Below are 26,799 nucleotides of genomic sequence, written 5' to 3'. Positions count from 1 at the left end.
TGCTGCAATTTGATATACCTGTTACATATCTTTTAATTCCTTGACCGGTTCAACAAATCAGTGTGGAGCGGATAAATGTATTATGTCAGCAAAGCTGAGCTCACCTGTGATCACTGTTTCCACTTTATAATCCTTTCAAAATAAATTATGATGGCAGAAAAACGCTGGGAGGCCCCAAGTTGTTTTTCTTTTATTCTTTTTGGTAGTGGGGTGTACATTAAGTGTGTCATTAAAAACACACCGATGACAAGAAAAGCACAATTATGAAACAACTTGACATGTCACCCGCCAGTGTAAGAAGAAAATCTCTTGACGATCGCATTATTTCCTTAAATTAAACCATTTCAGTTAGGCTTCATATAATCAAAAAGTCATTGTTCTTTTTGTTGACTCTAAACTAAAAATGTTTCTAATATCCTTTAGCTTGTTATAATGTTGCATACAGATGAATAGACTTCATCGTAATGTGTTATAAAAAGAATGTTGAGCTGGTAAAAAAATATTAACAAGACTAGTTTATGCATGTTTGCACCTTGCAAAATAGGTGGGTTTAAGGTTTACTGCCTCACAACAGCCGCAGTTTAAAATAAGTTCATATTCACCTGTGGACTGTTGAAAAATCTCTTTAACAGATCCTTATTTGCTCTGAATGAGTCAATACTGTGTACCTGAGTCCCAGCTTCTGCTCCATCTTGTTTGTTTAATTGTTTTTGGCAGAACATCAGCACCCTGATTAACTGCACAGTTGCCATGACACCTGTGCCAATCAAATGCATCCTCTCAAATGACTGAGACACGATGAATGGCTTGTAATATATGAAATATTAAATCATCTCATATACTTGTTTTAGAGACTTTTAATGTTATTTCATTTTTTATGTAGCTTATCTTTAGTGTGCAAGACCAGCAACATGATCGTTATTGACCTAGAATATTTGAAATAAACTGATTTGGTGTGGTAATAGCTGAGAGTCATTCCCAACACATACTCTGACCATGACACCTCAAGATATTTCATGAGATTGCACAGTTATTTTTAAACAAAACAACTACATTCGTCATTTCCTTCAAGGAATGCTAGGCTTTTGTGTCTTATCTCTATGTTTTTGCTTAAAGAAAACTATTAGCTTGTGTGCAAAAAACAAATCACAACTGAGGCTTAAAACTACAGTTGTAAAGATATATTCTGTTTACACTGCTTGTAGTGACATGTCATCTTCTCCCAGCACTTTTTTAAGGCTAGGACTTTTTTTTATATATCTGCTGCTGCATATTCATGAGGAAACACCAGTGTGCTTTTATTATATGCCAAAAAAAAAATTACAACTAAAACAAGCTGCTTTTTGAGTCAAGGTAAGAAATAGGAGATAATAAACCATTTATTTTTATTTTTACAAGTTTCACACTATGCAGCATATTGCCTTGCTCTCAGCCTGTTCATCCGGTAACCTGATACCCCATAAAAAAAGCAAAAACACCTCTAAATTACAAACTTCATTAATAAATGAGCAGGTAAAAACACTCCAAGCTCTTGTCCTTCTCTTTTAGTATCATAACAGGACATCTGTCGCTGACGGCCCAGATTATCTACACTGCTTTAAGGTCGCATGTTGACAAGATTTTAAGTTGCAGGGGTGATAAGTCTGTGGCTAACACCTATAAAAGCAGCTGCTGAGATGACTTATGCTGTTAATAGCTGCTGTGCTGCCTGCACACAGTGTTAGCATCTGGCATATGGCTTGGCAGAAGATAGCTGCCCTTAATCTTGTGAAGAGAGATAGACGAAAGGGAGGAGCATTTATTTTCAAAAGGAGGGAAGGAAGGAAGGAAAGGTGGGGGTTGTTGCAGGGAAGAGGAAGACAAAAGGGAAGAGGATGGATGGTTGAGAGGGAACAGTGAAAAACTGCAAGTTGGTGGTATTTTAGGCTACAAAGATGTATACCAAAACCATACATCTGTGACTTGGCTTTGTTATGTTGATCAGTCTTTGCTGCTTAATAGTTCCAGAAAGAAGATAAAAATGGAGTGATCGTGGTAGAAGAGGAAAAGATAAAAAACCCCTCCTGGGTTTTAGCTTGCTTTTTCTGACTGCAGCTTGTTAGATGTGGTTAACAACTGCAGGAGCATGTAGCTGTATAAATATTAGCTAGCACACTAAACCAAGTAAAGAGAACTGTTAAGGAGGAGCGGGTGTTTAAAAAGCCATGTTCTTTATCACACAATAATCTATCTTTCTAATATGTTATAGTGAAATTTTTAAAGTTGTACGTACCATTAAGGTTTCAGTAGACAAGTCATCTTCCAACTTTATTTTTACTTTTAACATAGTTACAGGAAACAAGTAGCAAGTTCTTTATATGCTGCATTGATGGTAAATGTATATAATATGCCGTTCATTATCAAGTTTACGAACACCACCAAATTTAAGTGAATGTTATCTTGACTGAATTATTTCTACTAGTAAACACTATGAATAATTGAACCTGAAATGTTCCGATTTGGTGTTTAATTTGCAAAAACATGCCTTTAAATGGATTTTCTCTGTGAGTCAGATCTGCACTTTGGTCCAAGAGTGTCTATTTTACATAATGATATTGAAAATGTGTGACAACAACAACAACAAAACTTTTCGGGGCAGACTTCTTGATATGTGGGTCTATGAACATCTTGTCTCCCTGAGACAGTTCATCCACCAAAAGAAATAATAAAAAAATTAAACTTCTTTTCCTCCCATGTGCCTAACAATAGGAAATAATTTTAAATCACTTGTACATCTCACTGATGAACGTAATTGCTTTTCAGACTGCACTTTGCTAGTGAGTATCTTGACAGTGGAAATGAAGCCGACGCGTAATCTTGTTCTCTATTGTACCCGTGATGGTAATACACATATGTTTTGTCAGGGATTTGTCACAGCTCTTTGTCTCCATACAATGGCTGACTTTACTGTTGTTACTGGTGATGACCTGAACATTTTTTTTCTTCTCCAAATCGTTTTAAAGAAATTACAGAAAGGACAAGAAAGGAAAAAGTTGGTAAAATGGAAATTCTGCCATGGGTAAGTTTGTCAGTTTGCCTGATTTTTAACTCTGTGAGATAGGGATGTGCATATTAAGCAAAAACACTCACTGAATTTGTCCTGGAAATATTTTATTTTTCTTTGAATATTAGCACCTGCACACATCTGCCAGTCAAGCTAAACTTACTCATGATCATAATTTCTATCTTATACCCTTTCAAAACCAACTATGATAGCAGAAACAGATGCTGAGACTCTGAGTTGTTCTTCTTTTCTTTCTTTTCAGGAAGTGGGAGTGGGCGGTATGTTTTCTGTCAAAAGAAAAGCACCCCAACTGGGAAACACCACTGGGAATAACTGGATGTGTTACTACCAGATGCTGGTTAAAGAAATAAAAAAGGTCAAATCCATCCCTAGTGTGAGACAAGTTTGAATCTTCGCATAGATTATATTAAACATTTTAGGCACTTTTACAAAACACTTCAAGCTGGGACTGAGGCACCTTATGGGTGTGATTTCTGAATAAAACTAAGAGGTACAGGGGACTTGAAGTCATCCAACTGCTGTTGTACCTTAGAGCCACTAAGTGAGGTAGAAACAGATTCATAACAGTTGACAGGTGGTAAGGTAAGCTGGCTTTGCGGCTCAGGGATGTGACATAGCGTTGACTTACAGTCTGTAAAACCACCTGACCGCAGGATTTAAAGTCCTAAAACAATAAACATATTCATTACCATAGACTAGATTAAGGATGCACAACTGCTTTGATTAACTACAAAGACAATCGCTAAACTGAGTTAATTTGTCATGATTTCATAAGGATTGAAGGAGACATCCATCACACATTAAATGTGCAGTGTGGTGCAGCTAGGTTCCACTCCATGCCTCCTTTGGTTTGCAATGCTTGCTTCATTTCTAAAAGCTCACATTTATGCGGGACATGAAAGGCTCGATTAGTGATTTATGAACGTTCGGAGGCAGCTTAAAGACAGACTGGTCTGTGCAGCCATTTCACAGAACTGTTTTGTGAAAGTGCCTTTTGATTCAAAACAGCCCATTATGTGGCTTTTTTTTAATCTCCTGCATGTCAAAATGTCACCATCAACTATTTGAAATGTTAATGTGTATAAATATTTGTTGTCAAGCACACCTCCAAACTTTCCAGACAACAAAATTGGTAACCTACAATCCTATAATGGACCAATTTTTTAAAGCCCTGGAAATACCAAGAAATGTATCAAAACCAAGAAAAATAGGTTTGGTTTGATGTTGATTGATGAAAAGGTGAAAGGTAGAAAAATAGTATATTCAGTTCGAGTTTCCAAACTGGCAGAAATGTGTTTGTCACATGTGTGTCTTCGGATGTGGATTGAAACTAAGACATTTTTGTAGTGCCAAAGACAGTCGACATGGCCAAAATTTCTGTAAAAGCAGTAAAAAAAAAATCATGCAGGTTGAGAGCAGGGGGGAACCCCACTGAGAGCAAAACAATTTCACTCAGCTTGATTCTTGGATCCTGCAGGAGGGGTAGAGCATCTCGTACTGTTTGAAGATTATCTACTATTGTAACTGCCAATTACTAAGACATGAGCATGGAAGCATGATAAGCGTTATTTTAGAACATTATCAGGAAGGCAATTGAACCTTTTGTTTTTAATAGATCAAAAATAATTAGGGGATATTCAAACACTGCAGGCAAAAGTGCTGGAGGAAAATCTTTCACACATCAGAAAATCCAAGAACTCTTTTGTGCAAATTCCTACATGTTATTAATGCACCACTAGTTGTACTTTTTGAACTTTGATTTTATGTTGTTTTTTCCCCTTCTAGAATTGTTCTTTTCATCATCCTACAAAGGGCAATATATCAAATTTAGAGCACCAGCTCTGCAACGTTTCTTGTAAAACTACCATTAGGAATCAAAAAATCTGGGAGGTCAGAATAACTTCTATTGTAATGAAAGTAGAGGGTCAACAAAAAAGAACTTTCTGTGCTCTGTGTAGTGTTGCAGTGATCATTATATTTTCTACTTTTCAGATTTTTTTTCCCAACACAAGAGAAGCCAGCAGGTGAATCTGATTTGATCATCACAGACTCTCAAACCACTGTGATGCTAGCTAATGAAGCTGCAGTGTGGTGGTTATATAACAAAGTTAACACTATAGTACCCTTAACAGTAATATGTAGTAGACTCAAATACTTGTCAAGTGTTCCAGTGGACATTAGTGTTCTAAATATAAACAGTAACTGGGTGGAAGAGAATAACAGAACTTTGAGTTGAGGTCACTCGTTTAACACATTCCTAACTTATTCAAACCTTTAAAAAACATGACAACTCTAACCCCTACAGGAAAGAAAACATGGATTGACTATGTTGTTCTACATGTGATCACATTAACATGTAAGAAATATTCCAAAAATCACGTTTTATTTGTAAAATCATGTGATTTTGCACATGTAAAGATTGTGTTTTTGTCCCAAATCTACATCAGAAACGTGGAAAACGTGTTTTTGATTTGTCATAGTAATGTAGTACGATTTGTTAATCTAACATGTTTTTACAAGTAAAAATATGTGATTTCCTCACATGAAGTTCATATAGTTTCTCTATAAAGGTACGTGGGAAAAGTATTTGTCTTTTCCATCTTTGTAAACAAACCCAAAGAATCTGTTGTGTTTTTAGTTAAGGACAAACTAGCTTTTAAACCTTCGACAAAAGAAGAGAAAGTAGCATTTATAAAAGCCCCACTCTTTTTGCTTCATAGCTATCAATTAAAGTTTCTTTTCTGCAATTGAAAACACCAGTTGATTTCCCTTTGTCAAGCTTCTCTCTGAAAACACCTAAACTTATCCCACAATGTCATGCATTTTACATTAGTTCTTTTTGTAAAGACCTGTGTGTGAACACATATTCCTACAATGTCAGGAATTACATTTGTATTGGAAAATGTGCTGTTTGTGCCTACATTTCCATTTGAAGTTTAATCCACTTTAATGTTCTTACATGCATCCAGAAGGTTAAAGAATGGATTAAAAAGAGTTAAAAAAATCCCAAAGGCATTCAAGCCATCAGATAAGCTGTATCTTAAAAACCTCTCAACCTATCATTGTAATGGTGTTTGATTCTGAAAAATGGAAGTCCCTGAAGAACTGTCCATTGTGGAGCCACAATTTTATACATATAAGCCCTTTCCTCTGCCCTTACCACGTCAAGACATTTCATCTAATGGTTGAAATGGCACTCCTCCACTCTCCTTTTCAGGAAAACCATTCACAAAGTGCCAAAAGGCATCTTACTGCAGTCTCGGTGATTGTTCATGTCATACCATGCCCGCTGGGTGTGTCATTGAGTTAGCTGTCGAGTGTGTAAGTGTGCACACAGCGGAATACAGAGTGGTTGTTTATGCTGTGTCTGTTAGAAAGGAATTAACTGAGTCTATGTTCTACAGCAAAGCTCAAACAAACTTACATTCTGTTGAAATAGTGAATGAAAAATAGCTGATTAAAGAGCATGACATAAGGTAAATCCTTGTACGTTTCTTACTTGATTCTGGTTGCTTGGTAACTGGTCAAAAATTATGATTTTTTTTAACATTTACTTTCCTTCATGGATAACATAAATGAGGTTTACCTTACTTTGTTCTTTTAGTCTTTCCTAACATTCTAAAGTTAAGCCATGCTATGTAACTAATTGCTAGAAAAAAGGTTTCAATAAACCTTGTTGATTTAAATGACAACTTCTAAAATGTCTGTAAATGTCTAGGTCAAAAAATGGCTAAATTTGGTCTAGAAGTAAGAGTTTAGCAGAAGTCTAAAACATAGACTGTTTATATTTATAAACCTCCGATGGGAACTCAAGTCAAACCCAAACAGGACTAATCTTTTTCATTGACTGGTTCCACTCCAGATTTTACGTCCTGTCCCCTCCGTGCTCCCCTGAACTGGGATTCTGTTGCTTCAATTTTCAGCAACAACAAAATGGGTGGACACTTGGACCATCAATATATATTTATGGCCTCAAACGAGACTTGGGTCCTGTTTGCTCCAGACATTTTTTTTATATGACTTGTTTTTTTTCCCCCTCCATCTACACTATTCTACAGCAGAACACTCATGTTGTGCTGCTAGGTGGCAAGAACTCACACATTAAGACACAGAGGAAGAACATGCTTAACTTGGCAAAAAATGTTCACAAAACAATTGTAGTTCTTTCCCCCCTTTGGTACAATTTACAATTTCGTCTCATTTATTAACCATTTCAGCACACAAAGTTTAATGGCAGCAAGACCGGGATAAAATGGGAGAAATGTAAAAATAACTTCATTATTGTTTTGATTTCTAGAATGCAAAATGATAGTGGTCGTGTTCAAAATAGACTGCTACTGTATGTCACAGTTTTAGGGAAGTTTTGTGGTCACACAAATACACACACAAAAAAAATATTCCAGTTTTATCACAAGAAATTGTGTGGAAGGAGGTGCAAACACAGCAAAAATGTCTGGTTTATAAAATATCAGGAATAGTGTGAATGGGGCCTTAAATAATGAAATATTGTCTACAATAAGCTCAGATAGGCAAGTTAATAAATGCTACCAACATAAGAACCCAAGCCTCCTGCTTTCAGGTGTTTTTTTTCACTTCCCACTTGTCGTGTTCGGCGTTAAAGATTCCAGCAGGCGATAAGTTCTCTTCAACTCTTTAATGAAGCACAACTATAACTGGCGAACATTACAGCAATACACGAAGCGCTACCCGACCTAGCGGGCTCTTACCGGAAACTCCCTGCCTTTTCCATTCGGCTCACCTTCACAATAAAAGCACATATAAACTCTGCCTAGATTCTACCACACCACTGAACTATCCAGCAATGCAGATGTTACAGCACAAATATGACCAGTACTGCCAACTCCTCAGTAAAGAAAGTAATTATTGACAGTCCTACAAGTAACTAGAAGTCAATGAATGATCTTGTTGCCTAAACTGCATGACTGGCCACAGAGGAATAATGTACAGCCCAAATAGATCTGGAACTTTACAATTCAACCTTCCGCTTTTACCCAGGCTTGGGACTGGTAAAAGTGACCCAAAAAACCCAGTCAGTTATTTTACTGCAGTGACTTATTTTAGAAAGAAAATTTTACATATACATCCCACCGTGAATCAAGTAATCAGTCACCGGCAGCCTTGCGCGATTCATTAGTAGTCTGGCTGCGGTGGGGTGAACATCTCCTGCTTTAAATGCAGCTGGGATGGATGCTGTGTGAGGACTGAGTTGTCTGTGAGCGCTTTAGGATGGAGGAGGGGCCCATGGCAGCACCTGCTGCTTGGTGGAAAGGATGATGCTTCCTTTCACTTCAGTCTTCAAGTCTCCAGTAACACCAGAAGGAATTACGAGTCACTTTCTTGATAAATTGTCACTAGAGGTCTGAAAACTCGCTAAACATGGCAACAAAGTCACTAATTATGTATGTTGTTGCAGTTCACAGCCTATAAAGGTTTGAAGTTTCTATGCCACTAAATATAAATGTAAATATAAATACATGTTCAAATCAACAACTACTACTACTGTCTGCTTTGTTCAACTGTCAGTTGAACAAAATCAATTATCTTGATGATGGAACTATATTATCAGCAACTGAAAAGTGTGTTAAAAGATGTTCAGTAAACAAATCTTTGTTTGAGCTCTCTGGAATTGCTGCATGATTTACAGACTTGAGTTCTACATAATTATTTTAATTGTTTTGTGTTGTAAAAATTAAGTGTTATGAACTAAATGTGGTCTAAATTTAGTCAAAGTCAGGGCTAAGTAAGGGCTATGACTAGACTAAACACTGAAGTTGTATCTAATCCTCAGTAAGGTACAACAGTTTTTCCCGTACAAGAAATTTATTTCAGCAACATAATATTCACTTAAACAAAATGTACTCATTCTTTTAGAAAAATAAACTTTATAGTCTCATATGTAACATTTTAATTTATTTGGAGTTGGCAAAATCAATTCAAACTACAAAAATAAATCTGCAGATATACCTTTATTCTGTGATGTTTTTATAGCAAATCTTTACAAATATCGTACATGTGGAATAGGGATGCAGTGTGAAATATGCTGATATTTAAGATTGTTTTAAATGGCTGTGAAGAAGAATGTGTCAGTTCCAAGCAGTGGACTAATATCAGTACGAAGTTATGAGAGCAGTTTGCAGTTAAAAGATGTTTTGTTTGGAGTATATGTTTTTTTTCAGGACTAAAAAGCCTATTTTTTAATTTGACATTATTTAAGAGTTTCAGCACAATGTTGCCTAAATCTCATCACAAATGTGATTTGCATAAAAACCATTGTTTTCAGACATTTAGTTACTACTTAAAGTTAGGCTTCTTTTGTCCTATAATCACACTGATGTGTCAAAGTAAAAGATAGCTTCAATAAATTACAACCTAATTATTCAGAGTTATTAGAATGACTCCCATAAACACACTTCAGCCGTGCTGAATTATATGGCTGCCCGCTAGTCTCAATGGAGTGATTTATGCAATCTATTGTGTGCCAAGTCAGACACCATTTTCATTCTCAAGCAATTCCCTCAAGCAATTCTTGCAGGTCCAGCTCCTGCATGCTAACTATTCTGTCCAAAAAGGAACATCTTTACATTTGTTTAGCTTAAGGGAAAGCCCACTCATCTCACTCCACTTGTCTCAGTTTAGGTTTCTTATCCCAATTAGCTTATCATAGTCTAAAAAATAAAAAAAGGGATAGCCTGGATCTGTCAAAAGATATGAACAATCTCCTTCGAAATGAATCTGTCAAGCAAGTTGTGTAATCTACCATCTAGAACCCTCTGTATTTATGTGGTACGAGTCAGTGCCCAGTGACGTCAACAGGATCGTAAATAGTTGGATTGATAACATTACAGTGTAGTTCTTAGCCACTGATGATGGTACCATATCCTAACTAGTTTACATATTAGATACTGGTTATGATATTAGCCCAGCAAAATTACAGGCCTAGCATTTCCTAAAGGAATGCATTTCACTCACTGTCTTTAATGCCAGAGTTTCAACTAAATATGATCTCATGTTGATAACTGATTGAAATATAGCTCTTTTGGTCAAACCTTGAAAATAACCTTATGCACAATCTCACATGATCCATTAGCGCCCAAAGTATATGTTGTGAGTGACTGTCAGCTACTGCCTTACCAAATTTTAGATCAGTATTTTTAATTGAGACAGAGTTACAGCCATTCATGGAGTTTCTAAAGTTGATAAGCTGTGGTGGCCATCTTGCACTGGAGCGATATGTTTTAGTTGTACGTCAAGTGGTTACTTTTTGAGAGTGTCATTATAATTTGCCCCCTGGTTCATGAGACATTTTGCAACACATCCACACACAGGCTCAAATCTCATCGCCCGCCGCCGCACCGTGGTACTGATCAAACTGTGTTCATTTTTATGTCATTAGATTATCAGGGTTAGAGTAACTGAAGTTGAATATGAAAGTAACAAGTTAGCAGACTGAGTTAATTAACACTCCAGTTCCTAGAGATTTTTCTTTTAAAACACAGTCCTGAAGGAACAACCAAAGTCTGTCATAAGGTCAATCTAGTTTATCTGAATCTTGTGAATAGAAGATAAAGCCAAAGGTATTAAACTGCTGCTAGATGTCACTCTTGTACATCCTGCACATAAGGCCTGTAGTCTGTATTTAAAATGTTAATTAGTTGCCCGTGGTCTTTCATTGTACCATCCTTCTTGGATCACTTTCATTCCTCTGTTCATAAACCTGCTCAGTGCCACTCTTTATACCCATCTTTCCACCACGAACACACAGATACACACTCCTTTACCCTCTCTGATCAATAATGGATAGAGCCACACAGTGATGGGACTCCTCTTCTCTTGACCAGCTCAGATGCGGTGTGAGAGGGCAACATCTATCAAGACCGTTGGACTGCCAGCTCCTGCCGCTTCTGCAGCGTGATTAGGAGCTCTGTGCGTGTATGTGAGGGAACTCGCGAAAGGGCAGAAAGAGCAATTCGATAACACCATGTTGGGCTGGGAGCTTTACATTTCTATTCATAACCCCCCTGGGAGACGGCACTCGTACACAATATGCTGCTACACAGCAGCCCTGTGTTACGAAATCTGAGTAAATGCTACAGTGATTATAGTGAGAGAAATCATTACGCTTATCGCACAGCAGGTGGTGAGGCACAACTAAGACCTGAGTTAATCCTCACAGCTCACACTCTACACAGAGGGAGGAGCACAATCCAGTTAGTTGCGCTTCCTTTTAATTACTGATAGTCAAGTTGATTTAACATCCATCTAGGATCACTTATCCATTCAGGTTCAACAAAAACTTCGGCCAAAAAACATCTTTTGAATGATTAGCTGGCAAATGTTTTATGAAACTATGAATTTACATTTCAAACACTATCCATTATTGTTGTATACAGCAAGATGAAAGAGGATGAAACAAATGCTTATCAACAAATCTCTGGCTACAAAGTGCAAGTCATGGACAAAATGACTATTTTTCTATCCACAACATTTAGAAAATCGTTCAATTTCTTTATGAGAAAAGCTGCACAAGGTTGTGGACATCTGTCAAAGATACTTAGCCACAAGCAAGAAAGCTTAAAAGGTGTCTCTTTGAACATGCAACCATGAATTTGTCTTTTTGTGTCTTGATGTCTATCAGGCTACGATTAATGAATACTTAGGTGGTCAAGAGTAAGGACTAAGTTAATCGCCTGAAGGGTGCTCACTTTAGTTGTTTGTGACAGAAAAAAATTGAGGGCAAACAGGATGAAAAAGACACAGATAATAGAAAACAACTGGGGGAGGGAATTGGAAAACGTTTAAAACTAAAAATGAGGTGAGAGTAAAGAACCATTAGCCGCAACAGTTATCCCAAGTTTAAACAAATTATGGATGCTTGTGAACCATTATTATGCTTCCGCTGCCATCTGATCCTGTAGTAGGGTTCCACTCTAACGTGGAAGAATATTATCTAAACACTCCCATTATTTCTAGTTAAAATTAAAAGCCTAGCATTACTTGAAGGAATGCATATTGCCCACCACCTTTCATACTACAGTGTTAGGCTAAGATCATTTTATGTTAGGAAACAACAAAGTTGTAGCCTATTTGGTTAAACCTTGAAAACACTGATGCACAATCTCACAGTTAAATTATGGGTTGTGAGTAAGACTCAGCTACTACATCAAATTTTAGCTCAATATCTGCAAAAGTGATTAAATTAGTTATTTTTGTGTTGGCCAAGGGTGATTAGCTGTGACAGCCCTCATGAATTGTGTTGACTCCTAAAGTTAATTAGTTAAAGCTGTATGGCCAATGATTGCTTTTTGTAAGTTTCATTAAAATTCATCCAGTGCTTCATGAGATATTTTGTTAACTGATACATAAACCTTTTACATGCAGACACCTCCCATGGAAAGCTGCTGACCAGTTCAGTAACTTAGTTAGTTTTACCAAGAACAACAAACAAACTGCAAACCAGTCCAGATGAAATGGTAAATGAATTATAAAAAAATTACAAAATAAATGAAGATACTACAAATGAGAGCAAGACACCTTATTTCAAAGATCTGAATGCTGAGAAATGTAAAAAAAAGGAAGGGAGATCAAAAAATGCATTTGAGAGAAGGTAAGTGAGGTAGGAAAAATAAAGGAGATTGTAAATTCAAAGACTTGCACAGAATGGAAGGAAAAAGAAGACGTCTGACAAAGCAAGAAAAGAAATGGTGAACCTCCATCCACAGGCTCAATTTTTCTGATGTAACCGAGCCGCTGTCCTGCCTCGGTATAAAGGAGCAGTCAAAAGAAGCAGTCAAGTCAAGAAAGCTTTGAAGGGAGATCTTTGATGCCTCCTTCCTCATTTTTGTCCGTTATCTACAATCATTCACGCAACCTCTGTTCCAGTGGCTGAACAATTACAGCATGGCATGAATGCTTATCTGTGTGTCTGTGTGTGTAAATGTGGTGTGAGCTTGTGCGCGTGTGCTCCTTATCAGTGAATAATGTGCTTGTTCAAAAATCGTTGTGTGAATGCAAGCCATATGGCAGGCAGGTTGAATTAAAAATTCATGGAAGGCTGGATTGAAGTGTGTGTGTGTGTGTATCATTGACCTGTGTGTGAGAAAGAGAAAAAGTGAAACCCATTGAGCAGCGTGGCTTCACACCAACACGCTGTATGTAACAGCTATATTGGTCCACAGTGTAAAAGCAGCAGTTTTACAAGAAAAGGCTGTAATATTCTGAGATTGGAGTAGTTTTGTTTTGTTTTTTTTCTTTCAAGCATCTGGTGAAAATTGACAAAGAGTCTCTTTGAACCTGAGCTGTGATCTTTTGCACATGATCATGCAGTTCAGCTGCCTAACCCCCCTTCCTAAGTATTAACTTCCATTAATATTTGAGTTTATGCTTCCTTTTTTATTGTTACTATGTAGCAAAATGTTTATTTGGCAGCTTTATTTTAGTTGTAGTGGACAGATTTAAATAGGTATTTAGCTGGAAAAGGCAGTGTGATTCAAAGTGCAACATTGGCAGTTTTATGAGTTTTCTTTTCTGTTCTTTTTGAGATGAAAGAACAAGATGTTCTTAAGTACTTATCATTTATAGATTGTGAAGTGTATCCTCATTTTATGCTATAAAAACTAACACTCAGCTCTGATGTCTTTTTATCTGCTCAAGAGCTTCTCAAATGGGAAATAATGTACAAACTCATCATTGTCAGTAAAGACACCATGTAACAACAGAAGCTGGCAGTTTATATCTCTTACATAGTGGATGTACAGTATGCAGCTGTTTTACTTGTATAACAAAAACACTTTAAGGCCTCAGTGACCTCTTGGAAAAAAAGGTTAAAATTGACATTTGAATGAGCTGGAGCTTTTCTAATGTTAATGATGGGTGGCTGCTAAGCACACAGAATAAAATGCACACAGCTTTTTGTTGCATTTTGTCAATTTCATTATTACTCCTATTGTTTTTCCTCCAATTCCCCAGTGTGTAGGGTTTAGGTGGATCTATTAAAAGAAATGAAATATATTTATTCATGTGGTATAAATACAGAAAAGTCTGTGTTTTTCTTATTGTTGAGGGGGTCTCTTATGTCTTCACAGAAAAGTGGTTCTGTTCCACTGAGTCTATCTTTTTCCTCTGACAGTTATCATACAGAAACCCGGAAGGAACAAAAAAACAAATCACTGCTGTCTTTTGTGCTTTTCATACTTATAGCAACCAGTCTAGTTCTGTTATAGTAACATTACTGATCAACATTTTAAGTAATTGTAAACTATTGGAATTTTACTGTCACTTGTAAAACCACTGCATTCCAGTAAAGCTGGAAAGTGCCACTGGTTTACACACCCATAGAGAATGTCCGGCTCAGTTAACAGAGTTCTTTTTTTTAAAATGTTTTAGTTGGTAGCAATAAAGATTAAAGTAAATCCTCCTGGAAGTCATCTTAATGCTGTGAAATTGCCAGTTCTTTGTCATCTGTGGGCTCCTCGACTTGAAAGACACGCCACCGGGGGACTCACTAAGCCTCTCAAACAATTGCCCCTCAACAACTACAGCAATTTTATCTCTTTACTCAATTGTGCGAGCGGAGAGAACAACACGCTCAGGGTTGTTAGCTGCCTTTTTGCCAAAATGTTTCAAGGTTTTGTGCTTTGCCTGTGATTGAATTAACATTTCTGAGATGTTAAAAGGATCATTCTATTCAGGAAATCAACAGGAATGTTAGAACCAAAATCTTTGTGACAATGTAAATGGCATCATAAGAATTCAAAGTCAAGCTAAAATTGCAAGTAGTAATTATTTATATATATTGGAGGTGCTTTGTTGCAAAAGTACATTATGAAAGTTGTTGAATTTTCAGTCAAAACAAAATTTATTAAAACATGTTTTGTACACTGTCAATTTCTTTATACACTTTTACAAAGAAATTGATAATAGGAAGATACTGGTTTGAGATGTTTTGAAAAAGTCTGAATTTGCAAAGTTAGTTGTACTTAGTCCTTCCAACCCAGAAATCTCAGGTACTACGGTCAGGGCAGGACAGAAGAAGCTCTTAATGGCTTTTCACAAAGCATTGCATCGAATTTCATCCTTGGTGATAACTCTTTAACTGGCCAAGAAAGTAACAAAAGTAGTGAAACTTCATAAAAACTTTACATTGGGAAAAAACAGATGGTAACACCACCAATCAAAAATATGAAACTCCTGCATCAGAACGCCTGAGTCAGATGAAAGAACACAGCAGACCCTTCCTTGCACCTAAATCCCTAATTTACAAGCTTTATAAACCTGAGCCCTGACAAATAAAACTCTCTCTTGTTCTGCCAGAGGAGAGAGGAATTAACACCTTGCTGCATATAACTAAAGAGCTGGACCCAAAACACAACATTTGTGACAAAACAAGAAAGCAAGTCCAGTTGCCTTCTATTGAAGTACCTTGGATCATCTACAGCAGTTTGAAGTCCCCTGTCAAAGACCTCCACAAAGTGAAGAACATTCCTTTTATGTGGGAGGAAGAAAACCTAACAGGATTGAATCCTCTGACCTGCTAACAAAAGCACGAGAAATAAAGCTGAACCCCGACCCAGTGGGGAAACTAAGATTTCCAGAAAGTGCCACAACAATGTTGCCATAAGGCCAGTCTCCTGCCGATTTCGGAAGTCTCCAAGCAGATCATTAGCTCATATTTCACTGCTGCTTTCAATGGATGTATTCACAAAGCCAATGAAAAGTAAATAGTATCCTAAAGTATTTGAAACTGCTGGAGTAATTACCGGAAAGCAAGATTTGAGGCCAATGATGTAAACACAAAAGTTCAGTTCTGATGTTGTAAGATGCTGGGGATAGGAGTACACAGTAGGAGGGTGAAGAGTGGGGGTGGCTGTATGTGAAGGGCCATGATGTCAGGAGGGCAGGAAAGGTTTCTGCTTAAAGATGTGTGCATTAGATTTATGTCCATGATCCACACATCAAGTTGGTACTCTTTGCAGATATTTCAGTGTGTAAAATTCAAATAAAATTTGATATAAATCTTTTATACAATGCATATGCTAACTGCTATAACATAATGATTCTGCACCATTGCTTAAATCATCCCAGTTAAATACTATTGTTTGGGGGGTAAAATGTAACAGTCTCCAAGCTTTTAAATTAAAAAGTATATCATCAACTTAAAAATTACGTTAAAATTAGTAAATGGATGTTCCTTTATAAACAGCAAGAAAAACAGCTAACTCAATGTCAATTTTAAAAAAAGAAAATGTAAAAGGGAGTCAAGAGTTAATTATTATTGCTTGTTTTGTTTATTAAAGCCTGCATGTTTTACTCCCCAAAAATGCTCAACCTAGGATCATGTAACTAAACTAAGTCAGATTTTTAGGGAATGAAGAAATTCTTTATTGAATAATACTAACCCCCCACCAAAAAAAAAAAAAAAAAGTTAACCTGTTTGCTTCAAGTCTAAAAAACTTAAGCTGTTGCCTAAAAACCTTTTGTTTAGAGGAAAAGTCAATCTAAGTACAGTTTTCAAATGGATTTAAGCTCTAATTAAATTTAGCAATCTCAAGATCAGCTTAATAATATACTAGCTTATTGAATAAGCCAATATACAGAGTTATGTGAGAAATACTGAGGCTCCACATGCAAATATGAACACAGACTCACTGTAGCTTACCTCACCATCAACTACTGTGACCCTTAAGTAGCTCTGATGGGCAATTTCCAGTCTAAATTAGCAATCTCTACACTGAACATGTCTAAAATGCCATTACTCATGCAGATATTGTGAAGTTGGCCATTAACGACAGGAGCCTCATGAAAGGTTGTTTGGGTTTGGACTGGAATACTAATTAAGAAACAGATCCACTGTCCAATCAAGGGCCAGGGATACACAAGCCACCGATGGCCAACTAGCACTTATAATTATTATTAATAAACTTCTTGAATGCAGACACTGCATTATACTGGGCCTCGCTTCTGACATGTCATGTACACTTGCATCTAAATTCATTTGATTATGCAGAAGTTAGTGTATATATTAGAAAAGCTGTTTCTTCATAAATAAATTTATTTAACCCATTTTCTTTTTTGTTTGTCTAATACAGTGGCTCTCAAACTTTTCATGCTGTCCTGTCAAGATTGTCTCCAAAATCGTTTTTTTTTTAAACAATCAAAGAGAACCTCCACTTTGCTACAACAATAACAGCTTGCTGTTATTTTTCCTAAATTTAAAACTTGGGGTGGGAGTGGGCTGGGCCTTTGCAGTGGGATCAGGCCTGCCCTACCAGGGGACTGCACCCCGTCCACACTGTGAAGTACGGGGTGGCAGCTGCATGTTGTGTGGGGTGTTTTGCTGCAGGAGGAACTGGTGCACTTCATTAAAATAGATATCATTATGAGGAAAGAACATTATGTGGAAACAATGAAGCAACATCTTAAGACCTCAACCAGGAAGGTGAAGTTTGGGATCAAATGGGTCTTTAAGTGGACAATGACCCTAAGCCTTATGCAAAATTTGTTACAAAATGTCTTATGGACAACAGAGTCAATGTTTTGGAGTGGCCATCTAACTGTTGTAAGAAATTTGTGGAAGGAAACCCAAACTGTTTGACCCAGGTCAAGAAAATGTATGTAAAAGAATCATAACCAACATAAAACAGGAAAGGTTTAGGCTGATTTAGAACCAAAACAAACCAAAAGAAAAAAATAGGAGCAGTCATGATAACCCCCCCTCACACACACACACCACCACCACCATAACCTCTAGGAGTCATACCCCACAATTTGAACAACTTTCTTAATGCAATAAAAAAAAATGAGCAAAGTTAGATAAAAATCCAGTTTAAGAGTCCCAAAGTTCACATTTTGGACATATGTCTTGTAGGCATGAGTAATAGTTTCATTTTTACTCCAGAGAAACCTAAAGATTTGAACAGCAAAAGGCATTTATACAAATAGATCTTTAAAGCAATGCTGTTTTGTAATGTAACGATTGTGCCAAACTGTAAGAGTGAGAAATACCTAAATTATTTAACACCTTTCTGAACTCTGACATTGACATGACTACTGGACACATGTTGTGATAGATGATTTTGTAAGTACTGATACATTTCTGTTTTTGTCCTTTGAACATGTTCAAAATGACAACATATAAAGGTTATCAACATATGTGGACAGCAAGTCCAAAAATCACAGAGCAGCACCCTCCACTACTGAGAATATTTCTGCTAGCATCTGCAGATAATAGGGCCTTCACGCAGTCTGTGCGTATTTAATAGGGAGAGTTCAGACCAGTGATTATACTGTGTCATAGCTGCAGAGCTGTTTGGCATGTGTGTGTGGGCACATTTGGTGTGCTTTGCTAAATACGTCCACTTATCTCCGGTGTCACCAGGAGCCTCAGGCTCACACCATGACATTAATAGTTTGACAGGCTATACTGATCATCTCACTGTCCCTCCCTCCATCTGCTGCTATGCCCTCCCTTACTCTGGTTCTTCTCTCTCAGTGTGCCTCTTGGTTGTTTTCTCTGACTTTTCATTTTTGTGTATTTGTACAAACTCAGGTCATGGTTACAATTACACGTGAAGGGGAACAGGTTTTGGAAAGTCAAAGCGTTGTTACTCTATTTTAGTCTAGAACAGAGGAAAAATCCTGGTAAAGTTTGTCTGTGTCTCATATAACAAGCAGCCTGTTTTTTTCTTTTATGCAATTATGTGAATTAGTGTACAGAAAGAGTAAACAGATGCATTTACTGTAATTAATATCTCAGGTTTAAAACTATAAGCCACATGTATAGAAATGTTCAGACAATATTAGCCAAGAGTCTTTGATGCTTTGCACTTCTGTTATGCACACACTTGCATGCCAATGAATGCATCAGAGAAAAATTAGGGTTCAGTTTTTTGCCTAAGGAAATGTTACCATGTTGACTGGGGAGTCCCAGAGTCAAACCACCGACCTTCCAATTATGCTGAGTTAATTGCTGAAGTGGGTTGCTTGTCTAGGCTTTGCTCATTAATAATGAACAGCCTTCTCAAACTTTATCCAATAATGACCATTATGTCCTTTTGTTAATCAATGCAGGCTGTCAATTTCTAACAATTGGAGGTAAATGCAATAAACATCCACCATTCTGTTGCTTTATGGAGCAATGCTTTCCAAAGATTGGACCCCATTGTGGAGATTACAGCCCGTTACACAAGCTATAGTGCAGTTTTAGAGGAATTATATATACTTACCGTATTAGAGCTATAAAAGTTTGGAAGAAGTTAATAACATGAATTACTGATATTTCACACTTTGTCCTTTGCAGCTCAGAGTAGTTTCTGATTCTTAGCCATGCACTTTTAGTAACTACCAAACACAAACCGGGCTCAAGTTCAGGTTTGTTCCAGGAGTGTTTAAAAACCAACAACCAGGCACTACAACATCCCTACAAGTGGTTTCGTGGATGTTAAAAGTCATGATCAATTGGCAACAATTTAATGCAATACAACATGTAGGATATTTTGTAACTATAAAAATGTATTTGTACAGTAAAAGGCCCTATTTACACGACTTTGGGTATTTTTATTTGTTTTATTTTTTTGTATTTTATTGTCCACACAATCCAATAAACATATTAAAATGTCCCTAACAACAATAAACCAATATAAAGAGAAAAACCTTAGCTTAGCTACAAAAAAAAAAGGAAGACAATAGGTTGTTTTTTTTTGTGATAGTGGTAATTTCCTAGCTTATTAACCATTTTAGCACACAATCAAATTTCATGGATGACAAACTTGGGGTGAAGACTGATATATTAAAAAACTCTGTTGTTTGTATGGTTTTAAGGGTATACATAGCTACCATAGACATGTGAAATACATGTTTGTGTCATGTCTGAAAACCACTCATCTACACAAATCTATCAATGTTGTTTTTAGAAGCCACCTCTTTGGAAATGTCTACAAAGGTTTTTTTTTCTTTACAGTAAAGTTTTGTGTTAACTTTGTGAACATTCATAAATGTAAACTCATTGTTACATTAGTGGTTTGATGAGTTCAGAGTTTTTCTTCCAAGTTTGAAAATAAATAAGGACCCTTAAAGAAATCCAACTTTTTTTTAAACCTTCTCTCATTCTGTTAATACTTACGGTACTCTCCATCAGTCATGTTGTTAAAGGTTTTAGCATATTTTGTTTCATCCCTCGTGGATATATCTTCTTTTAAATAAGTTCAGAGAAAGCTGTTACTGATGTTTAGTTATTCAAAACAAAAGAGAACTAAAACTGTTACTGCAAGTGAACAACTCAGTTTTTTTTTTTCATGCACTGTTTATGTACTGATAAAAATGTGTTTGTTTGCAATAACTGCAGCCAATTCATAGCAACAGAAAAAATGACAGAAATACTAAGAAACAGTGGCTCTGTTCTGACAAAAAATTAATTTATTCAGTTTAATTTGTTGCATATTAAAACACATTTCGTAGGTCATTGTAAAATTTTATTTTGATTCCAAAAACATTGATGCCTTTATACACAAATCATGCATCAATAAATTTACCCAGAAATCTTCACATTAACTCTGATAAATGACTGAAGTTCTCAAGAAATTCTCTATTCACAGCAGATATTCATATATAGTTTTAAAACTAGGTGATAAATTACATTATTTAAGAAACACAGTCAAAAGAAATTGAACTTTCAAGTCTTTAATAAAACAAAAACACGTATCTTCACCATTGTGGTTTAAGTAATGTAACTACAATATATACACTAACTATAGACATTCCACATTTTTCTTTTTTTTTTCTTAAACTACATAAACATTGTAAACCCACAAAACAAATTTATAGAATATGTTAAATAAAAAATGTATGATTGAGTTCAAAAACTATAATTAAATCATAACTAAACAATTACTTGGCTTTGTGTTGCTGATTTTACAGTATTGTCTAATTGAGAAGCAAAACTAATGTTTTAATATTTATCCATATAGACAATATCTTCTTCACAAAGAAAAGAATGTTTATTCCAACAGTTTTCCTCACTCCATGTATAGTCAGTAGCATTGATTACACCACATTGACTGGAGGACAGTTCAGGGATTATTTTATTTTTCCAGTTGTGCCAGTTCACTGTTCTGTCACTCCAAATCCAGAATCCAAAGAGAGAACTCTGCCTCAGACCAATCCACAGTGTTTCTTTGTTATTAAAATCATAATTGTCCAACCACTGTTCGACGGCCCTTTGATCATCTTCATCCTCAATACACAGCAAGCGTGTGTGGTAGGTCTTGCAGTAGATAAGAGCTTCCTCCCAAGTTGAATGATGAGGGATTGGTTTGATTCTCACACTACCTGAAAAGCAGGGAACAGTCAAAAATGAGATGTATAGAAAATAACTGGAATCCACCTACATCATCGACGACCTGCCTTTAAGCTGTGATAAACTTTTATATAATTTGTTCCTATGGGAGGACTTTATTTTGTCTGAGTGCTTCCAAAAAAAGTTGTTTGTTGTCATTGAGTGACACTGTTTCACTATTCAGCTGAGTGACTCAAATTTAGTCACAGTAACAAAAACAGATTGTTTTTTTTTGTTTATTATAAGATTTGTCTTCCAAATTGAGCACAAAACTTTCCCTTATTTTTATTTATTTTTTTTGGTTTGCTGAAGGGTAAAATGTAAAAGATGAAAAAAAGGCACTGCCCCCCCCACACACGTCAACAAGTGATGCTTGTTTCTTCATTACACTGACTATACTTTTTAGGTCAAAGTTATGTTGCTCTGTATTGCTTACCTTTGGAGCAAATAATGTGATAAATATTATTAGCTGTATGTATATTTCCATCCATCGTTGCTGCAAAATCATGATTTGGTTGACTGACCCCCCACTTTCTGTATGTTGAGCAGCTCTCGTCTGCCCATTCCCATTCATCATGTAGAAGCCCAATCCAAAAGGATTTCTTCCTACTTTTTTTCTTCAGTTCTTCATTTTGCTGATCATCACTGATGCTGACTAAATCAGTGTAATGTATCCTGCAGTACTGCAGTGCCTGGCACCAGTTTCTTTCACTTTCTATCAGGATGGATTTATTACCTGAAAACAAACAAACATTTAAGCATAAGTAAAGGTTTAACCTCAGTTATACAAACCTGTTTACAAAATGTTTGATTAAAAAACGGGTAAGACTGCAGTGAAGTTATTTTTGAAAAAGTTTTAAAATAATTAGGTTTAAAATTTATGTAACTAAGTTTATTTTTACAATGCATGTCCCCAGACAAGCATATTTCTTCCCAAAAATATGTGAGCAAACTGGATGGTTTGAAAGAGTTACAGACATGGTCAAATTTGTTGGAATCATTTCGTTAAAGAAAGAAAAACCCATAAAAGGTCACTGAAATAATATTAAAAAATTATAGTGGAATTCTTTTTCAATATGCATTTAGGCATAGCATAAATGTAACAATAACACATTGTAAATACTTCTTTGTTATTCTGCCAAGTCTAGATTTTAAGAGTAAGAAAAGGCGAAATAGAAGTTTTACCTGTCAGAACTTACCTTTTTGGCACATAAAATGTTTTCTGTGTGAACAGTTGAAATGTTTCCACGCTCTATCTTCAATAGCTTCACAATTTTGCTTTCCTTTTGTTAAGTTTACATTTGAGTCATTTAATGTTAATTTGTCACCGTTTGACCAAGTAGTAAAATTTTTTTTTTGACTCTTATGAAGACCAATCCAGAATAATGACTTATAATCGCTGACTAATTTTGCAAAAAACTTTGCATCTTCTTCATCATACAGAGTGACTAAAGATTCCCTTGAGTTGTTGCATTCACTTCGTGCATTATACCAGTTATCTTTTTTTGCACTACTAATATTATTGGTCAGATTGAAATACCGAAGACGATTTGCTGCACTTGTCAAGTGAAAGCATCCTGTAAAATGACAAAACAGTATTTTATTCTTTTTACTTCACATAAAAACAACTATAAACTTTTAAAACATTGAAAGTTATTACACTACTACAAGTTTAAATGTGATGATTTATACACATGCATCAGACTATACTTGAAGTTGACATTCACTTTGGTGTCAAGTTTTATTTATGAAAAGTTATTTAATAGAAATAAACTGAATATATTGTGGCAAAATATCAAAAAATATTAGCAAACAGTAACTCTGAGAATTTTTTAAAGATTATTTATTTAAAACCAGCGACATACATGTTTACCTGAACACAGCAGGAAAAACAAAATGGTCATCATGGTTAAGTTAGGATTCTTGTGTTTACAAAAACTGAAAGAATAGAAAGGAAAGTAAGATAAATTAAAGTTACTTATTAAAATTCATGAAGGAATTGTTCAGTAGGTTGCAGTAATAAAAGAAAACTGTAAAGTTTAGAATGAAAAAAAAAAACTTAAAAGAAAATCCAATATTAAACTAACGTTAATAAGATTTGAGAAAATACAATTGTAATGTATAAATAACATATTCTTACGCTGTTTCTTAGTGTCTTACCTGCTGATGTCATGTGAGAATGAGTGTACTGATTGTTGGGAAGTCTTATATTCTTTAAAGGAGTGATGTAAGCTGAACAAGTTCATTTGAATCCATGTGCACATAGTAAAAACAAAGATTAATGATCAACACGTTTATAGAGTTAGGCCGGGGCATAGTCAAATTCTTGAATAAATGTCATCTGTTAGAGAATGTGCTATCCTATCAACTGATTTTTTTTATTTTGTTTTCTGTAAAGAGATGTTAAACATTAAAAAGCCAAAACCACCTTGGGAAATAATTGGTACAACTTTTTATTGAAAAAGCTGCGGTTTGTAGTTTTGTAATCCAATCATATATTTAATATGAGGAAAGAGACAGCATTCATAATGTAAAGAATTCAATAAAAAAAAGGGTAAAAAATGTTTAATGTGACACTCCTCCAGCCTTGGGATAGAAGAGTGTATTTGTTCTGTTTATCACATCAAATCATCATAAAGTAGAGTTAATATGTAATCCGTGATACTGTTGTATTGAGAGCTGTGTTTATCATTCAAATTTTAGGTCCATGTTTTAGCTCATATGAACAAAGCTGTGTGTTACAAGATGATATGGAAGTTGATCAAAAGTGTCTTTATGGTGAATATTTACTTTTGGACTAACTAAAGGATTGTAAATGTCAATTCATTTTATTTCTTTCATTTTTAAAATTTCTTTTTTGATTTGCGAAGTAATTTTAATTTTACGTCCTTTAGCACCTTGACTTTGCTCTAACCTACAGCAGCACCATGCTAAAGCTTCTTTGAGTAGAATTCTGATTTACATAGTTTGCAATTAAACTATCTTACATTTGATGGGATCAGAAGCTTTATTGTAATGTATCTAATATGTCATAGAAACAAAAATTTCTGAGCTTAGCTTTTAACAAAAATAGAGACATTTAAGTGTCTTCTAAATAATAAATTCACTTTAAAAAATAACTCTTGAATAGTGCATACTTACAGGTAAAAAGGAAACTTATATTCTCAATGTAATATACAACATGATCATGTATCACTTCTTCTTGAGTCCCTACCCCCCAATAGCCTCAACAATAAACAGGAAGCAGGGATCAGGCACAGAGTTGCACTTCTTCATTCTCACATTTGAATTTCAAATCAGATATGCATTCTTGCAAATATTTACACCCCCCACCAATTTTAAGGCCGCACTAAAGTTGGTAAATGTTTGATTCACAAAAGATCACTGTAGTTTGAAGGGCAGCAACTGTAACAACAGCCTGTGATGTTTCTAATATGCCAAGAAGTAGTAGAAATATTAATGCAATTACATATTTACCTATTCAAGTAAATACTTTTTTTCTGCCAATACTCTAGTTGAAACAATGCTTAGAAGTGAAGGTACTGTTGTCTGCTCTTATAACAGCACATACACAGTAAATGCAACATAAAAAGCTAATCGTTTCCTGGGTTTTTTTAAGACGTGATCAAACATATCTCACTTAGACACTGAGTTTAGTTTTTCATCATATTGTAGCTGAATCATTGTGTGACTGTGACAAAACCTGATATGAAGGAAAGAAAGTTGCAAATTACCCCACATTACAACTGTCAGTTCTGTAAATACCATCTCTCAATAGCGCTCAATGATTGGAATTCTAAATGACAGGAGCTTGTTGGCAATAACTCCACAAATTAAAGGCCTAGCATTTCTTGAAAGAATCCATATCTTATCTTGTGAGATGTGTAAGCTCTTAGAGGATAACTCTTAGCTACTTACAGAAAGTTTTAGCTCGATATCTGTAAAACTGACTCAGTTACAGCCATTTTTGTGTTTGCTATGGTTGCATAGTTCTGGCAGTCATCTTGAGTAAGGTTGACCCTAAAAGTTAATCAGCTGTAGATGTACATCCAGTGATTATCTTTTGAGTTTCATTAAAATCTGTTTACTCTTTTATGAGAGCTTTTGCTAACATGACAAACAAACTCAGAGTCATGGGCAAAAATGTTATTCCCTTGTGCTTTCAGCAGCAGGTGAGAATGAGGCCAAACATGCATTACTTTTGAAATAGATGTGTTTTTGTGTCATTTATTATTTTAATTATTGAAAGTAGAACCACTGTTGGAAAATGATGTACAAAGAAAAATTGTATACAGTCAGAAAACCAAGGTTGACATATTGATAAGCAGTGCAGGAGTCACATCAGGAACATTTTCCTCATGTTAGTCACTTGAATATAGCTATAGTTACGCCATACAAGCAGCCCAGCAGGGTTCATATGTGGCTTTGTGGAGCTCTGAATTAGACTTGTTGTGTATTGTGCCCACAGACTGAGTGTGCTAAAAGTGAGGCTGAACATAAGAATTCCTGCTCTCTTCAAGTGTGCATTGTGTGCAAGAAATGTTGCAATACAGATTCAACACACTGGTCTGCTGCCAAACCCCTTGTGTAGGTGTGAGGCCACACTGACCCTGGGTATTGATGGGACTGTGAGAAAAGCTGTTAGACAAAGGGGCATGTCAACCTGGTTCAACAGCAGGTGAAGCCATTTTACCCACAGAAGTGCTGTTCGACATTCATCCAATCCTGCAGCAGTATTTCTTTATAATACTCTGAGTTCAGAGATTTTTCAGCAGCATCTCTGTACTACAACTACCTCCATGTTTATCTCAGACTGAGCAGAGAGGAATGTGACAGCCTGTTGGTGTGGGGAGAGAGTTGCAGCAAGAACCATAATAAAAAACCAAAGTAAGGTTGCAGAGAGATTAAGTCAGAGTGATTAGTGGACACACAAATTCCACATTTGTGTGAGATTCCTTTAAATTGAATGTGCCAAGGTGACATCACAGAGCTGTCTTGAGCAGTGAGCCCAAGTAAGAAAACAAGCAAACAAAAAAAAACTTGGGTACAGCAAGCAGGATGGCACACTTGGAAACAGGCTGTGCTTTATGTGCTGCTCAGTTCAATATGCACACAAATGGATTCTTATGTGAATGGGGGCTTTAGTGCCACTTCAAAGCCAAATATTATGATGGGTTTAGAGTCAGTTTAACTTATCAATATAATTTTGACTGGCAAATCTTTTGGAACGGTGTCTGCCAGCCATAGATGCCCAACTAGCTCTTTTAGCAGCCACTACTCACTTCCTTTCACTGAAAATAAATACACGACTATCAATTCTCTATTCCTGTGTGAAGGTTACAATAGAATCTCTGTATGTTTGACTTTCCTGTCCCGTCCCCCCCCC

At 35.9% G+C, this 26,799-nt stretch overlaps 1 protein-coding gene and 1 long non-coding RNA gene across 3 annotated transcripts in view; both read right to left on the bottom strand.

Annotated features, from left to right (window-relative positions):
• LOC112450462 overlaps positions 1-26,799 on the bottom strand; it is a 177,434-nt gene that overhangs the window by 11,931 nt on the left and 138,704 nt on the right. The window lies entirely within an intron of this gene.
• On the bottom strand, positions 20,487-23,349 carry LOC108235100 (macrophage mannose receptor 1). 2 transcript variants are annotated; one of them, XM_037981089.1, is made up of 4 exons: positions 23,287-23,349; positions 22,613-22,990; positions 21,850-22,149; positions 20,487-21,406 (listed from the first exon to the last, which is right to left on the bottom strand). In XM_037981089.1, the coding sequence occupies exons 1-4, from the start codon at positions 23,318-23,320 to the stop codon at positions 21,027-21,029; spliced, it is 1,092 nt and encodes a 363-aa protein (XP_037837017.1). In that variant the 5' UTR covers positions 23,321-23,349; the 3' UTR covers positions 20,487-21,026. The 2 variants fall into 2 exon arrangements, with proteins under 2 accessions (XP_037837017.1, XP_017270372.1); XM_017414883.3 differs by having other exon boundaries at positions 22,613-23,348.

The sequence above is a fragment of the Kryptolebias marmoratus genome, linkage group LG18 (genome assembly GCF_001649575.2).
Source record: "Kryptolebias marmoratus isolate JLee-2015 linkage group LG18, ASM164957v2, whole genome shotgun sequence".
NCBI lineage: Eukaryota > Metazoa > Chordata > Actinopteri > Cyprinodontiformes > Rivulidae > Kryptolebias > Kryptolebias marmoratus.
The sequence above is the reverse complement of the archived record's forward strand: the minus strand, read 5'-3'. Positions and strand labels throughout refer to the sequence as shown.